This window comes from Mesoplodon densirostris, chromosome 16 (genome assembly GCF_025265405.1).
Source record: "Mesoplodon densirostris isolate mMesDen1 chromosome 16, mMesDen1 primary haplotype, whole genome shotgun sequence".
Lineage (NCBI taxonomy): Eukaryota > Metazoa > Chordata > Mammalia > Artiodactyla > Ziphiidae > Mesoplodon > Mesoplodon densirostris.
In genome coordinates this window covers 45,215,753-45,231,376 of record NC_082676.1, presented here as the reverse complement: position 1 = coordinate 45,231,376, position 15,624 = coordinate 45,215,753, and the positions used below count along the sequence as shown (strand labels likewise).

Below are 15,624 nucleotides of genomic sequence, written 5' to 3'. Positions count from 1 at the left end.
ACTCAACAACAGAAAGACTAACATCCCAATTTTAGAGTGGACAAAGGACTTGAATAGACATTTCTCCAGAGAAGATATACAAATGGCCAGTAAGCACAAAGCCTTCAGAAAAATGCAAATAAAAACTACGAGATACCATTTCACACTTGCTAGGATGGGTATTATAAAAAAAGACAAATAATAACGGTGTTGGCAAGGCTGTAAAGAAATTGAAACCCTCATGCACTGCTGGTGGTAATGTTAAATGGTGCAGCCACCATGAAAAAGAGTTTGGCAGTTTCTCAAAAGGATAAACAGAGTTACCACATGATGCAGCAACTCTACACCTAGATATATACCCAAGAGAACAGAAGACATATATTCACACAAAAACTTGTACACAAAAGTTCATAGCAGCATTATGCATAATAGTCGAAAGTGGAAACAATCCAAACGTCCACCAACTGATGAATAGATATATAACTGTGGTATCTGCATACAATGAAATATCATTAAGGCATAAAATGAAAATGAAGTACTGACATATGCCAAACCCTGGGTGAATCTTGAAAACATGCTAAGGAAAAGAAACCAGATGCAAAAAAGCCACATATTATATGATTCTATGTATATAAAATGTTCAGAATAAGCAAATCCATAGAGACAGAAGGGATCAGTTGTTGCCAGGCTGCAGGGTTGGGGGAATGGGCAGTAACTACTAATGGGTATGGGCAGTAACTACTAATGGGTATGGGCTTTCTTTGGGGGATAATTAAATTGTTCTGGAATTAGATAGTGGTGATGGTGGCACAACCTTGTAAATATACTGAAAACCACTGAATTGTACACTTTAAAATAGTGAATTTTGTGAGTTCCCTGGTGGCCTAGTTGTTAGGATTCAGCACTTTCACTGCCGTGGCCTGGGGTTCAGTCCCTGGTTGGGGAACTGAGATCCTGCAAGCTGTGGCCAAAATTAAAAAAAAAAAAAGGTGAAGTTTATGGTATATGAATTATATCTCAATTCAAAAGTTGAATATTAGTATGCACAATGTAATTTAATCTAAAAATATACTAAGCATGAGAAGTCAAACATAAACACTACTTTGTGATTCCATTTATGTGAAATCCTAGAAAAGGCAAAACTAAAGTAACAGAAAGTAGATCAATCATTGCCTAGAAGAGAGAATCACTGGAAGGGGGCTTTTTTTTTTTTAAGTCTTTTGGCTGCACCACGGGCATATGGGATCTTATTACCTCACCAGCGATCGAACCCATGCCCCCTGCATTGGAAGCGCAGAGTCTTAACCGCTAGACCTCCAGGGAAGTCCCTGGAAAGGAGCTTTTTAATTTGAAGAAATTGTTCTATATCCTGATTGAGGTGACTGTTACATAATTGTATTGAATTACCAAAATTCATCAAGCTATGATGTATATGTAAAATGGGTGGATTTTATTGATTGTAATTAATATCTTAATTTTAAAAACAACAAAAATTTGATGTCAGCTTAGGGAGTTACCTCTTATGATAAGAGACATATAACATCTATATATTTTTTGCAGTTTTTAAGGCCTGCATATTTAAAAATCTCTAGGGGCTTCCCTGGGGGCGCAGTGGTTGAGAATCTGCCTGCCAATGCTGGGGACAGGGGTTCGATCCCTAGTCCAGGAAGATCCCACACGCCATGGAGCAACTAAGCCCCTGTGCCACAGCTACTGAGCCTGTGCTCTAGAGCCTGTGAGCCACAACTACTGAGCCCGCGTGCCGCAACTACTGAAGCCCGCACGCCTAGAGCCCGTGCTCTGCAACAAGAGAAGCCACCACAATGAGAAGCCCGCACACTGCAACAAAGAGTAGCCCCTGCTCACCACAACTAGAGAAAGCCCGCGCGCAGCGACGAAGACCCAACACAGACAAAAATAAATAAATAAAATTTATTTTAAAAAAAATCTCTAAAACTTTACTGTACCTAACTTTGTGAAGTAGACAGAATCAATTTATGATCCCATATTTGGATTTGATAAAACTAAAGTTTAGAAAAGTTATGCCACCCACCCAGGTTCACATATTAAAAGCATTTAAATCTCAGCACCCCTATGAAGTAAGTACTATATCCTCTTTTTCAGATGAGAAAACTGAGGAAGAAGTTAAACAACTGATTAGTGGTGACAGGATTCAAACTCCAGCAGTTTGATTCCAGGACCTGAATTTTTGTTTTGCTTTGTTTTTTTATTTTTTTTAAATTAAAGGAAAGCAAAATGACATGAGTCAAGTAATATACATCTGCAGGCTGAATATGGCCTTGGGTTACTTGTTTACAGCCTCCAGTGAAGAATCAGATAGACAGGTGTTTGAGTCCCAGGCCTGACACTTATCACAGGTGTGGTCTCCAGCGAGTCACCCAAGCTTTCCGCCCCAGCTTTCCCATGTGTGAAAAGAAGATGACATCTGTTTCACAAGGCTTGTGTGAATATCAAATAAGATCATGTGCCCTCAAAAATCTAGCACTTGGGAGGCATTCAGTTTTCCCCTTCAGTTTAGCCATTGCCTACCTGGCCCTAAGGTACTCAATTTCATTGTGTGTTGAAATAAAATAACCCAAGCCTCTGCAGTTAATAGGATTATAGCTCATCTCTCCGCAGTTCTGGAAAGTGAATTCACGGAGGCAGAAAGAGAAGGGAACTTGCAGTCCCCACACTTCTAATTACTGTGTTCTACCACTTCACAAGTGAATCTCTGACAAACTGTGCTAAGTCCCATTAAAGAAAAGAACACTGTGAGGAGGCATATGAGGTTCAGGGAAAGTCTCTGTGTGGAAGAGAATAAAATATTGGACCAATACAAGGGAAGCAATACTCCTACTATACTCCCACTGGTCAGACTACATATAGAAAATGGTATTCTATTTTGGGTGCTGCATTTTTAACAGGAACACAGTCAACCCTGAGCTCATACAGAAAAGTGCATCCCAGCTGACAAAGGGTGTGGAGACCATTCCATAAATATTCAATTCTCTCTTTCAACAAATATTTACTGAGTGCAAAACACATCTTGGTACTGAAGAGGGTTGCAAAGTAAAGACACCATCATTACAGCCTTCAAGAAATTCTACCATCTAGTAGGAAGGGCAAGATGAGCACATAAATAAATATAATACACATTTGACATTTGCTCTAAGACTTAAGAGCTGCAGATGCAGCATACGTAGCTGGAGGATACCAGGAAACACTTCATCCTGGAAATGGAAAGGATTCCTTTTATTGAAAAACCTGCATAACGGGCATCCCAAATAACAGAAATTGCATGAGCAAAGGTACAGAAGCAGGAATATGTATATACCATACAAGCCATTGAGAAACTCAGTTTTCCTAGAGAGAAATGTTCATCTAGGAAATGAGCCTGAGAAAGATAAGATTTGGATCAAAGGAAGTAGGGCCTTAGATGTTGGTAAGGAATTTGGACTTAATTTGGTAGTTAAAGGAGGAATGAAGAATCTCTAAAGAGAAACATTGTAATGACACTGTTATTTTGCCTGTCCAGAACTTTCTGAGGATAGCACACCAATTTTCATTAGGAAAACCATCCCTCCCCCAGACCAGTTCATGTCATGCAAGTAGAGATAACTAAATCCCCAGTTCTACATTGATTGGTTCAGGGATTTGCACAGGCTCCAAACAGAACCAATAACCAATGGGAGTCAAATCTGGCATTTTTGTTACAAGGAGACAGAAAGACAGAGATGAGCTTTTCCCCTGCTGGAGTTACTGGAATAAACATCAGACATGAATCTGGACCTGCTGGCAGCCATCTTGCCACCATGAAAGGAACCACCAGAGAATGGAAACAATTCAGAAGAAAGCAGAGGTCAGAGGTGGGACCAAAGTCCTGATGACATTGTTTAAGTCCCTGGAGGCAACTGTGCCTTAACATCTACCTCTACATTTTTCAGTAAGTAAACCCATAAATTTCCTTTCTTATTTAAGTGGGTTTGAGCTGATCTTTAACCACTTGTTACTGAAAGATTCCTGCTTCATACACACCTTATAAGCTCTGTGTTTTAGGCATATCTGAGGAGGAAGAAGACTGAAGAAAAGGAGGCTATTTAGTACAATAGTAGTAGCATCATACAATAGTAGAGGCAAAGTGAAAAGAGGAACCACAAGGAAACATCAGACACACTCTCCAAAAGTGTCAAGGTCAAGAAGGAGCAAAAAAAAAAAAAAAAAAACCCACTAAGGAACTATTCCAGATTAAAGGAAATTGAGTGATAACAACTAAATGCAACATGTGATCCTGATTTGGATCCTGAGCTAGAAAATGGACATTATGGGGACAGGTGGCTGAAAAAGACCTATAGATTAACTCTGTTCATGTTAATGTCTTGATTTTAATGATTGTACTGTGTTTATTTAAAATGTTAACATTTAGGGAGTGTTGATGAAGGGTATACAGAAACTTTTTGAACTATTTCTGCAACTTTTTGGTAAGTTCTGAAGTTAGTTAAAGAGTTAGAAAGTAAAAGAATAAAAACATGAAATTAGGGTTTTTAAAAATATTTATTTATTTATTTGGCTGCGCCGGGTCTTAGTTGTGGCATGTGGGATCTGGTTCCCTGACCAGGAATGGAACCTTGGCCCACTGTATTGGGAGCGTGGAGTCTTAGCCACTGGACTACCAGGGAAGTCCCTGAAATTAGGGTTTGATCAATGGTAGAAGAGATGGCTTTGGGAAATATTGTGATAATAAAATGACAAGGAGTTGGCTAGACGTGGAGAGAAATGGAAAATGAGAAAATAACAGGGTTCAACTCTGAGAGAATGGTGGTCGTCCTGAAACAGAGTCTGTAAGAGAAGCAGGTTTGGGAGTAAAAAGAATGACTTTCATTGGACATCCTGAATTTTCTATATCACCTTGTCTCCAGGTGAATATGTCCATCAAACACTGAAATTTTGGAACTGGAACTTGGATGAAAGGCAATGGCTAAGGAGAGATTTAACATAAAGGAAAAGCTTGACATCACAGGAGTATGATATGACTAAGAGAGAGACATCAAGAAAGAAGGCTGGTGAGGACAGCCCAGGCAAGGAGCCCAGTGGGGGCAGGCAAAGCTGACCACAAAGATTTCAGAGAAGGGATCAGCTGAAGAATGCTTATACCAGGGGAGAGATGTTTAGACCCAGCTAATCTCTCATATATGAAGAAGTGTCACAAGAAAATTATAATGAGGTTTTTTTTGGATTTAAAAAGGAGATCAGTATTTAAATCTTAATAAATTATTCATTGTGTTCTGACCCCTATTCCTGTACATTTGCTCCTTTCTCGGTTTGTGCTGGTGAGCTGAGTTAGCTGAAATGGGATTGTTCATTTGTGTTCTTCCAATGTTACTCGCTTGTATTACCCTGAGCAAATTACCAAATGGCCTCTCTTGTGACCTTGACATCACAAAGAGATAAGAGCTGGTTTAAGACTTAGTCTAGGTTGGGACTTCCCTAGTGGTCCAGTGGTTAAGGCTCCATGCTTCTACTGTAGGGGGTGAGGGTTCGATCCCTGGTCAGGAAACTAAGATTCTGCGTGCTGTGTGGTGTGGTCAAAAAAAAAAAAAAAGGACTTAAAAAGACTTAGTCTGGGTAGATCCAGAGGCTGTGGAGGTACTGCACTACCTGACAGAGGAAATGATTCTAAAGTTCCTTCCAACTCTGTAGTTCAGTGAGCTGCTGCTTATATTTTTTCTGTTAAATATTTATAGTATCTACTTCATATGGCTGTTATGAGGATGACAGGAGATAAAGTACATAAAAGTGCCTGGCACAGGGAATTCCCTGGCCGTTCAGCGAGTAGGACTTAGTGATCTCACTGCCAGGAACCCGGGTTTGATCCATGGTCGGGGAACTAAGATCCTGCAAGCCGTGCAGCAAGCCAAAAAATAAAAACAAAAACAAAAAAAGTGGAGTATTGAAGTCTCCAACTATTAAAAAAATAAGTGTCTGGCACAGAATAGATGTTCAGTCTCTATTAGTTGAATATGAATTTATGAAATAGACTAAGAAATCCCAATACAATCTCCAAGGAAGAAGGAAGTACCAACCCCAGCCACTAGAGGGGGCTCTCAGTCACACGCCTTTAAATGAGGCTCAGATACAGCTGAGGTGGCAGGCACCCCTCCGGATACACCAGCCTTTCCCATGCCGGGAAACTCACTCCTACTCAGGAAACCTGGCTCCACGCTCAACTCCATGGTGTTTTCTCTGAGTCACTATATTCTCCCATAGTTGCAAAATGATCTGGCAAAAGTCCCTGAAAGTCTTTTACTGCTTACTGAGTAACATCCAAACTTCTTGCCGGAATCGGAGGCCTTCCTCAACCTGGCCCCAACCTACCTCTCCAGCCTAAACTCCCCTTAACCCTTTATACTGCAGCCACACGGGACAAATCATGCTCCTGCCTCTATGCGGTGGTTCATGCTGCTCCTTCTTGATGCCTTTCCTCCATACTGTCCTTCTGAAACCCTACTTCTTTTTCAGAGAGGCAGATGCTACTTCCTCCATTATTCCCTCCTCACTTCTCTAGAGTGATCTCACATCTATATATCACATATATTACATCCATCTATCCTGTATTAAATTGATTTCTGTATGTGCATCTTTTCTCTTTTTTTAATTAATTAATTAATTTTATTTATTTATTTTTTGGCTGCGTTGGGTCTTTGTTGCTGCGCATGGGTTTTCTCTTGCTGCCACAGGGCTCCTCTTCGTTGCGGTGCGCGGGCTTCTCATTGCGGTGGCTTCTCTTTGTTGCGGAGCATGGGCTCTAGGTGTGCTGGCTTCAGTAGTTGTAGCACACAGGCTCAGTAGTTGCAGCTCGAGGGCCCTAGAGTGCAGGCTCAGTAGTTTTGGCGCATGGTCTTAGTTGCTCCATGGCAGGTGGGATCTTCCTGGAGGACCAGGGCTCGAACCCATGTCCCCTGCATTGGCAGGCAGATTCTTTTCTTTTTTTCTTAACATCTTTATGGGAGTATAATTGCTTTTGGCAGGCGGATTCTTAACCACTGTGCCACTAGGGAAGTCCTATCATTTCTTTTTAAGATTAGAAACTCGATGAGTAGAGAGGCCAGTGTGTAATCTGTCCAGGATAACATAGCAAGTGGCAAAGATGGGATTCTAATCCAGGCAATCTGACACCAGAGAGCTCTTGCTCTTCACCACTAATTCACACCATACAGTAATCTTTTATCAGCCCTAGTGCCTAGCTCAGAGCTTTGCACACAGTACCATTCAATAGCTTATCAAATGAATAACTAAAAAAAAAAAGGATCTAATTAGCACCTCTTGGGTTTTTTTGTTTTTTTTGTTTTTTTGTTTTGCGGTACGCGGGCCTCTCACTGTTGTGGCCTCTTCCGTTGTGGAGCACAGGCTCCGGACGCACAGGCTCAGCGGCCATGTCTCACTGGCCTAGCCGCTCCGCGGCATGTGGGATCTTCCCGGACCGGGGCACGAACCCGCGTCCCCTGCATCGGCAGGCGGACTCTCAACCACTGCACCACCAGGGAAGCCCAGCACCTCTTGTTTTTAAAAGTAATTAATTATTTATTTTTGGCTGTGTTGGGTCTTCGTTGCTGCACGCAGGCTTTCTCTCCGTGCGGCGAGCGGGGGCTACTCTTCGTTGCGGTGCGCGGGCGTCTCATTGCGGTTGTTCTTCTGTTGTGGATCACGTGCTCTAGGCGTGCAGGCTTCAGTAGCTGTGGCGCACGGACTTCAGTAGCTGTGGCACATGGACTTAGTTGCTCCGTGGCATGTGGGATCTTCCCAGACTAGGGCTCGAACCAGTGTCCCCTGCATTGGCAGGCGGACTCTTAGCCACTGCGCCACCAGGGAAGTCCTAATTAGCACCTCTTGAACCTTCACTGACTTGTGGGTTATTGGGAACCAGCAACTTGGTCTCAATCTGAATTAGAGCCTCACCATAGATCTAAGTATGAGCAATTTCAGAATCATAATTACAGGTCCATTTTGTCTCTTGATCTTTAATGCATACAAGGACCTACTCCCAGCTTCTAAGGAAGACAAAAACAACATTACTTAAGCCTAGGAGGTGTGTTTCTGTGAAGGTCCCAGCTCACATTTTCACTGTGAAGTGAGGGAGATGGACTGGATGGTCTCTGAGGGCCCTCTCTTCAGTTTTAACAGACTATGATTCCGGGAGACAGAATGAAATTAAAAAGAGCCTCTACTTATGTGTCAGAAGATACCATGTTGAGTCTCAGCTCCCCAACTCTCAGGTTTCCCATTCTGTAAGAGTCGATTCATCCATTCAAAATTTTCTGAGGGTCTGAGTTTGAGTGTAGGGGTGAGGGGTGGGGGATACAGCGATGAACAAGACAGACATGGCTCCTGCTCATCCAGCTCAGAAAAGCAGATGACATCTGCATTGTGGGGTTGTCCCAATGAAGAAACTGAAGTGGACCAAGTATTGTGTAAAGTCTAGTACAGAATCAAAAGATGATGATCTTGACAGGATTGCCAAACCCAACTACAACAAAAACGTTAGCTATCTTGCTGTTTTTGAGAAAAACCTAATAGTATATTTTCACCAAACCCAGTCAACGCAGCTCTCTCACCTCTCCCCTGCTCTCCATGTAAGGATAGGCTGGGAGTATCTGTCCTCAGGATACAGGCACAGCCTGGTTGCTGAGGCCAGGTCCCTAGCCCACTCAGATAGGCCTCCTTCTGAAAGCCATTACGCTGGGAGTCTGGAAGCCTGGGTTTTCCAGCTCTCAAGTCACCTTGTCCAGCTCAGGTTTCAGTTTCCTCATCTGTGAAAAGCACGCCACATCTGTGAGGCATCCATCTCCCACCGCCACTGTGAAATATGCATTGGATCACTTAGCATCGGGCCTGGCTCCGGGAGGCCAAACTCCAGAGGGCTGGTGAGGGTTCCCTTAAGGTTCCATCTCGAAGCCCGGGCCACTCCTCCGGCTGAGTGGGGCTGGCAGGGGCAGTGGGGCCACGTGGCCCGGTCTTGATCCCCGGTCCAGCACTCATTTGCTGGGTGGCTCTGGGTGAGGTCACCGGGCGGCCCTACTGGTCTGCATTCGGGGGGAGGGTCTGGACAGTCTCAAGATGGTCCTGGGGAGCTTCTAGGTTGACTGGAGTAGACGGAGCCGACAGGTGCCAAGGACCAGGCTCCTTAAGCTGGGCGCGGGGTGGGGGTCACGTGACGGGGACGGGCGGGGGCGGGGCCTGGCGCGCCAGGCTCCGCGGGTGACAGGGCGGGCGGGAAGGGGCGGGGCCTCGGGCGGGGCCGCCGGGGGAGGCGGGCGGGCGGGAGGGGAGGAGTGGAGATGGCGGCGGCGGCGGCGGCGGCTCAGGGGGGCGGGGGCGGGGAGCCCCGGGGAACTGACGGGGTCGGCCCGGGGGTCCCGGGGGAAGTAGAGATAGTAAAGGGGCAGCCGTTCGACGTGGGCCCGCGCTACACGCAGCTGCAGTACATCGGCGAGGGCGCGTATGGCATGGTCAGGTGAGGGGCGTTCTGGGGGAGGGGGCGTCTTTGGGGAGGGGGCTCCGAGGGAGGGGGCAGGGAGGGTTGCTGAGAGCTCTCTGGGCCTTGGGGACTCTGAGCATCCTGAAGAAGCTGAGGCTTCAGGAGGCTGGGAAGCGTCCCAGGGAGAGGGCCTTTGAGTGCTTTCTGGGGGAGGGGGCGCTGCGTAAAATCTAAGGAGAGGGGGCTTGGGAGCTTTGAACCCACCATTCTGTAATAAAGAGAGGGGCATCTGAGTATATGTGGGGGAGCTGTGGGGACCTTGAGGACCCTATAGACACGGGTGAGGAGAAGAGAATAAGTCTTCTGGGGGAGGTAATATCCTTAGTGAAGGAGTGAAGGACCCTTCACTGGGGAGAGGATGCCTTGGAATCCCCCCTCAGTGAGGCTTGCCAAGGAGTTTGGGAGAAAAGAGCAGAGCTCAGGGCTAGGCAGGGTGGGGTGGGGCTTTGGGCCTGGGGCCAGGGACCCAGTGAGCAATGAGGGGTCCAGGAATGCCTTCCTGCAACTTTTCAGAGGGGTCTGTGAGTTCTCCCAGCCCCACTGGGTGCTCTGGGCCTTTGTTCATCTGGGAATAACTCTGCAGCCCAGGAACCTCCCCCTGACACCCACCCCTGCTCTGCCTATCCCTTCTCTCCAGTCCCTCCTATGATTCCCTCCTTCTCACTGTATTTGCCTCACTGTACGTCCTCCACACCTCCCACCCCCGGGACCTGCCTTGGGTTGAGGGAGCCCATCCTGGGAAGGGGAGGATGAGGGGTCAGGGCAACTAGAATGGAAAGGGTTGAGGAGAGGGGAAGTCAGTGATCGGTCAGTCTCTTCCTCTGTTTGTGAAGTCACTGAAGGGCTGCCTGGCTGGTCCCCAGCTTTCTCCCTGGAGATCCCAGGCCTTCACAGCAGGAAGGAACCAGCATTGTTTATGACTGGCCAGAGCCTCTCCTGCTCCCTCCCCTCCCTGCCAAGACCTGGGTGGGGCCACCAGGCCTGGACTCCCCCTTTCGTAAGGCCACGCCAACAACATCTCTGGCCCTCTCAGCTCAGCTTACGACCACGTGCGCAAGACTCGAGTGGCCATCAAGAAAATCAGCCCCTTTGAGCATCAGACCTACTGCCAGCGTACGTTGCGAGAGATCCAGATCTTGCTGCGCTTCCGCCATGAGAACGTCATCGGCATCCGAGACATTCTGCGGGCACCCACCCTGGAAGCCATGAGGGATGTGTATCCTTCACCTTGGCCAGATGGCTGGCCAGGCACAGCCTCAGAGCTGGGCTGGGAGAATGTTGGCTTGTTTTCTGTTTCCTTCTTCCCTACCACCCTCCAAAACAAATCCAGTAAAAGAAACTTTCCAGCAGTAAAGAGGCCACAGAGTGTAAGAGGACGACGGGGAGGCCTCAGATGAATCCTGGCCTGCTGCAGCCAGGCAGTATGGCCCTGGGCAAGTCTGTTCTCTGAGTTCTGCCTCAGTAGGGGGCTGGGCAAGATGGTCTCTATGGGAGCTTTGTCTTCTGACATCTGCAGTTCTGTGATGAGATCCAGCCTCTGCCCACAGTCAGTTTTTTTGTTTAACAGACGGTGATTCTTTCTCCTCTGGGTCCTCAGACTGGAAGGAAGGCAGGAAGGAAGAAAACTGCTCTTTTTGGAGGGGCTACTATGAGTCTGGTGCAGTGCAAGCCGAGTGCTTTGACATTTCTTATTCTAACTCCCAACTGCCCTATGAGATGGGTCTCATCAGCTCCATTTCAAAGATGAGGCAACCGAGACTCAGAAAGCCTCAATAAAATCAAGTGCTTCTGTTGCTACCTCCTCCTTTCCCCCAAATGAGAACCTGTCCTCTCTCTGGGACTTCCTGCCCAGAGCCCCACCCCAATCCTCTGTGGACTTGCACCTTGCCCCGGGAGGGACAGCCTTGCCTTTGTTACCCTCCCCCCATATTGCTTTCCTAGTTTGTTGTCCACTTCCTGCCTGGCTCAGTGAGCAGCTTATAACACCCATCACCTCTCCCCTGCCCCACCCACCCCAGCCAGTCCCAGTCCTCCACCCAAGAGTGAGGATTAGTATTGCACCGTCTGCAGCTTCCACCACAAACCGTGGGCAGGAAATCTCCACACTCACCCCCAGCTTGCCGTGTGACCTTAACCAGGTCACTGCATCGTGTTGGGCCCCCTCATCTTTAAAACAGCAGGGTTGGTCCAGGTGTTCTCAGAAGGCCCTTTGGAGGCTGATTCTGAAAGACAGCCCTAATTTAGTCTTCCAGAAACAAACCACATGACATTTATTTGTTTATTTATGTGTAGTCTTTTTATCTTAGAATATAAAAGGACATTTACTCCTCTGTCTTTGGATGTATGGCCAAGCACCCTGAGTAGGAGCGTGCAGTGGGGAGTTTCTCCTCATCGTCTTGCACAAACCATTCCCATAACGCAGGCATTTATTTTTAAGCAAACATTTATTGCATGCCAGATGGTGTTCATACATTATCTCATTTAACCTTCTCAAGAGCCATGCGGCTCACGCTTTTATAACAGCAGTACTAGTTCGTGTTTGCCGAGCACTTACAACATGCCAGGCCCTGGGCTGGCTGCTCTATGTGGGTCATCTCTCAGCTAATCTTCACAACCACTTTCTAAAGAACAATTTTTTTCCCTTACTTTACAGATGAGGAAATAGAGGTGCAGACAGGTTGAGGCCATAAAGCCAATGAGCAGGGCAGTGGGGATTCAGACACTGGCAGGTGAACTCCAGAGTTACTGCTCTTAAATGGGACATTCTCCTGCTTCCCACAGTTTATTAGCCCTATTCTCCCAGTAGGGAAACTGAGGCCACAGAACTGAAGTGCTTTGGTCAGGGTCACTGGCTGAGATCCGGCAGAGGCCTTGAGCCCTACTGCTAAGTATGGGCCTTGCCCAGCTCATGATATGAGTTGGCAAATCTGTTGAGTCCCAGGGGCATCAGCTGGAGGGATATGAAACCTGTTCACCAAAGGCTCTTCTTCTTAACCAAGTGCCTCTCGCTGCCCCCATCTGGGGGGTCTCTGGCACCAACCTCAGCTACATTGTGCAAGACCTGATGGAGACAGACCTGTACAAGTTGCTTAAAAGCCAGCAGCTGAGCAACGACCACATCTGCTACTTCCTCTACCAAATCCTGCGGGGCCTCAAGTATATCCATTCCGCCAACGTGCTCCACCGGGATTTAAAGCCCTCCAACCTGCTCATCAACACCACCTGCGACCTTAAGGTCAGAGGGTTGAGGGCCGGTCTCCTCCTACCCCTGGGGTCTCAGGCTTGCAGGTGCCCAGTACCACCACCCCCCCCATAGGTAGGAGAGTTCCCTTCGCAAGCAAAGGGAACAGCATGGGCAGAGACGCGGTGATATGATTACTTGGGCCCAGGAGGCCTTGAGCACCGAGCTCAGTAGCCTGGCTTGCATTCTAGATCTGTGATTTTGGTCTTGCCCGGATCGCCGATCCTGAGCACGACCACACTGGCTTTCTGACGGAATACGTGGCCACACGCTGGTACCGGGCCCCAGAGATCATGCTTAACTCCAAGGTAGGGGGGCCACCCACCCCTGAAGGGAAGGGGCTGTGTCCCACAAAGCCCTGGAGCCGCCTCTAAGCCAGGCACTGATCCCCCATGATGCAGGAAGTCTACCCCCAGGTCTTGTCACATTATTCTGGTCCTTGGGCTCTGGAAAGAAACTGTGGATTAGCTCCTCTGGGCCTCTGCCCTCTGCCTCCCTGGCTGGTGTTGAACCTCGGTCGGGGGTTGTGGGTAGGCCCAAACATCAGGGTTGGTTCAACAACAGGTTGAGGCTGGCCCAGGAGCCCACCACTTTCTCCTCCTCCCCAGGGCTACACCAAGTCCATCGACATCTGGTCTGTGGGCTGCATCCTGGCTGAGATGCTCTCCAACCGGCCCATCTTCCCGGGCAAGCACTACCTGGACCAGCTCAACCACATTCTGGGTGAGGGGGGACTGGCCAGCTGAGTGGGAGGGAGATTTCACTTATTGGAGGTGAGATTTCTTTAGGGTCAGTGAGTCTGTGGGAGTCAGGTCAGGGGGACGACCATGTGTGGGGCCCCTACAGCATTTCACAGTAGTTCACTGAGGTATAGATACTGTCCCCATTTGATAGACGGGAACAGTAAGGCTACATACACCCCATGCTTAGGAAGTGCTAGGGCCGGGATTTGAACCTAGGGCTGCCCGAATCCAGACCCCTTGCTCTTCACCACCATAGTACTGGCTGGTGGCCTGGAGCAGGTTGGTGGAGGCTCTTGTTCCTGGCGCCTTCTGTTCCCAGAAGGGAGAGATTGCTCACCAAGTCACCTGCTTCACCTACAGGTATCCTGGGCTCCCCCTCCCAGGAGGACCTGAATTGTATCATCAACATGAAGGCCCGAAACTACCTACAGTCTCTACCCTCCAAGACCAAGGTGGCCTGGGCCAAGCTTTTTCCCAAGTCAGACCCCAAAGGTGAGAGAGACTTGGGGGCTGGTGTGTGATAAAAACCGGGTGTAGAAGAAGGTACATGAGCCCAGTAGCTACCTGGGCCTCTGGACACAGAGAAGAAAAGCAATGCTTCTGGGAGCTCCTCTGACCTTCCCTTTGACCCCTGACACCTGCGCTTCCCTAGCTCTTGACCTGCTGGACCGGATGTTGACCTTTAACCCCAACAAACGGATCACAGTGGAAGAAGCACTGGCTCACCCCTACCTGGAGCAGTACTACGACCCAACAGATGAGGTGGGCCAGCCACCAGCAGCAGGGCTGGCAGGTAGGTGGATGGGTGGGCATCCCTCAGTCCCTGTCCTGAGCCTCCCCACTTCTTTGCCACCCCAGCCAGTGGCCGAGGAACCTTTCACCTTCGACATGGAGCTGGATGATCTACCCAAGGAGCGGCTGAAGGAGCTCATCTTCCAGGAGACAGCCCGTTTCCAGCCTGGGGTGCTGGAGGCCCCCTAACCTGGTCAGATGCCTCTGCTCCCTGGGGCCTGGTGAGTGCCCCCCACCACCCATGCACAGATTCACCCTGAGACCAGGGTGCCCAGCATGCCTCCACGCAGTCACAAGCTTGCTCACGTCCATGCGCCACGTGTACGGTGGCAACAGAAGGGCCAGAGCCTGCCTCAGCCACAGACCTGTGGTCGCCCAGCCCCACATGTCTCCCACCTGTCCACACCCTGCACACTCCAGCCCCAGGTCACTGAGGGCCCCCTCTCACCCATCTGAGGAGCGGAGCCAGGCTTTGGCTCCCCCAGGATGGGCAGAGAGGCAGGTGGGGCAGTGATTGCTTTGGGAGGAGCCGGCAGCACCCGGCCTGACCCACATGCCAGGCTTTTTCACACCTGGCGTCCAGGTCAGCAGTTCCCATACCTTTGGGGGACCCGGCTGGGGCTACCGCCACCCACACTGCTCTCCGTCCCTCCTCTAGTTTCCTCTCTGTCTCTGGCCAGCTGTGGCCTAATAGCAGCAAGGCAGACACACCTGGGTTCAAAGCCCGGCTCTGATACTCAATAAGGGCTGTGTGATATTGTGCAAGACACCTCACCTTTCTGCAGCTCAGTTTCCTGGACACAGTCCTGATAATGAGAGCAAACACTTCCCGAGCACCAAGCATTGTTGTAAGAGATTTGCATGTATTAACTCACTTAGTCCTTATAGCAGTACCTTGAAATGGGTACTAATGTCATCCGCATTCACAGATAAGGAAACCCAGCCGCATCACACTCAGCTGTGAGGACGAAATGAGGGAAGTGGAGGTCGGGCTCTGGCAGGTCTGCTCAAGGGTGCTAATGGTTCCTTTCCTGCCTGCCTTTTTGTTTAGGCCCTGCCTCCTGCCTGCCCCTCCCCTGCTGGACTGTTAGAAAATGGACTCTGTGCCCAGCCCAGACCCCGACAGCCCAGGTCGAGGCAGAGGGCGGGCCTGGCCACCTTCCTTTGCTTTGCTCAGGCATCCTGCTTCAGGCAGGCCAACGCGCCCTCCCCCCTCACCTGAGGGGCTCAGGTGGCCCCAAAGCCAATTCCCCTCTGCTGCTCTGCCACCGTCTGCCCGGCTCTCCCAGTCTCTGGTAGTTCTGGAATTCAAGGGCTCTGGCTGCCCCGAGACC

The 15,624-nt window shown here is 48.9% G+C and overlaps 1 protein-coding gene across 1 annotated transcript; it reads left to right on the top strand.

Annotated features, from left to right (window-relative positions):
- The first annotated feature begins 9,400 nt into the window (after nt 1-9,400).
- On the top strand, nt 9,401-15,332 carry MAPK3 (mitogen-activated protein kinase 3). The gene is made up of 9 exons (XM_060120246.1): nt 9,401-9,490; nt 10,548-10,730; nt 12,560-12,749; nt 12,947-13,063; nt 13,364-13,478; nt 13,859-13,990; nt 14,151-14,260; nt 14,357-14,511; nt 15,220-15,332. Exons 1-8 carry the CDS (start codon nt 9,483-9,485, stop codon nt 14,477-14,479), a joined length of 978 nt encoding a protein of 325 aa, XP_059976229.1. The 5' UTR covers nt 9,401-9,482; the 3' UTR covers nt 14,480-14,511; nt 15,220-15,332.
- Nucleotides 15,333-15,624: the final 292 nt, after the last annotated feature.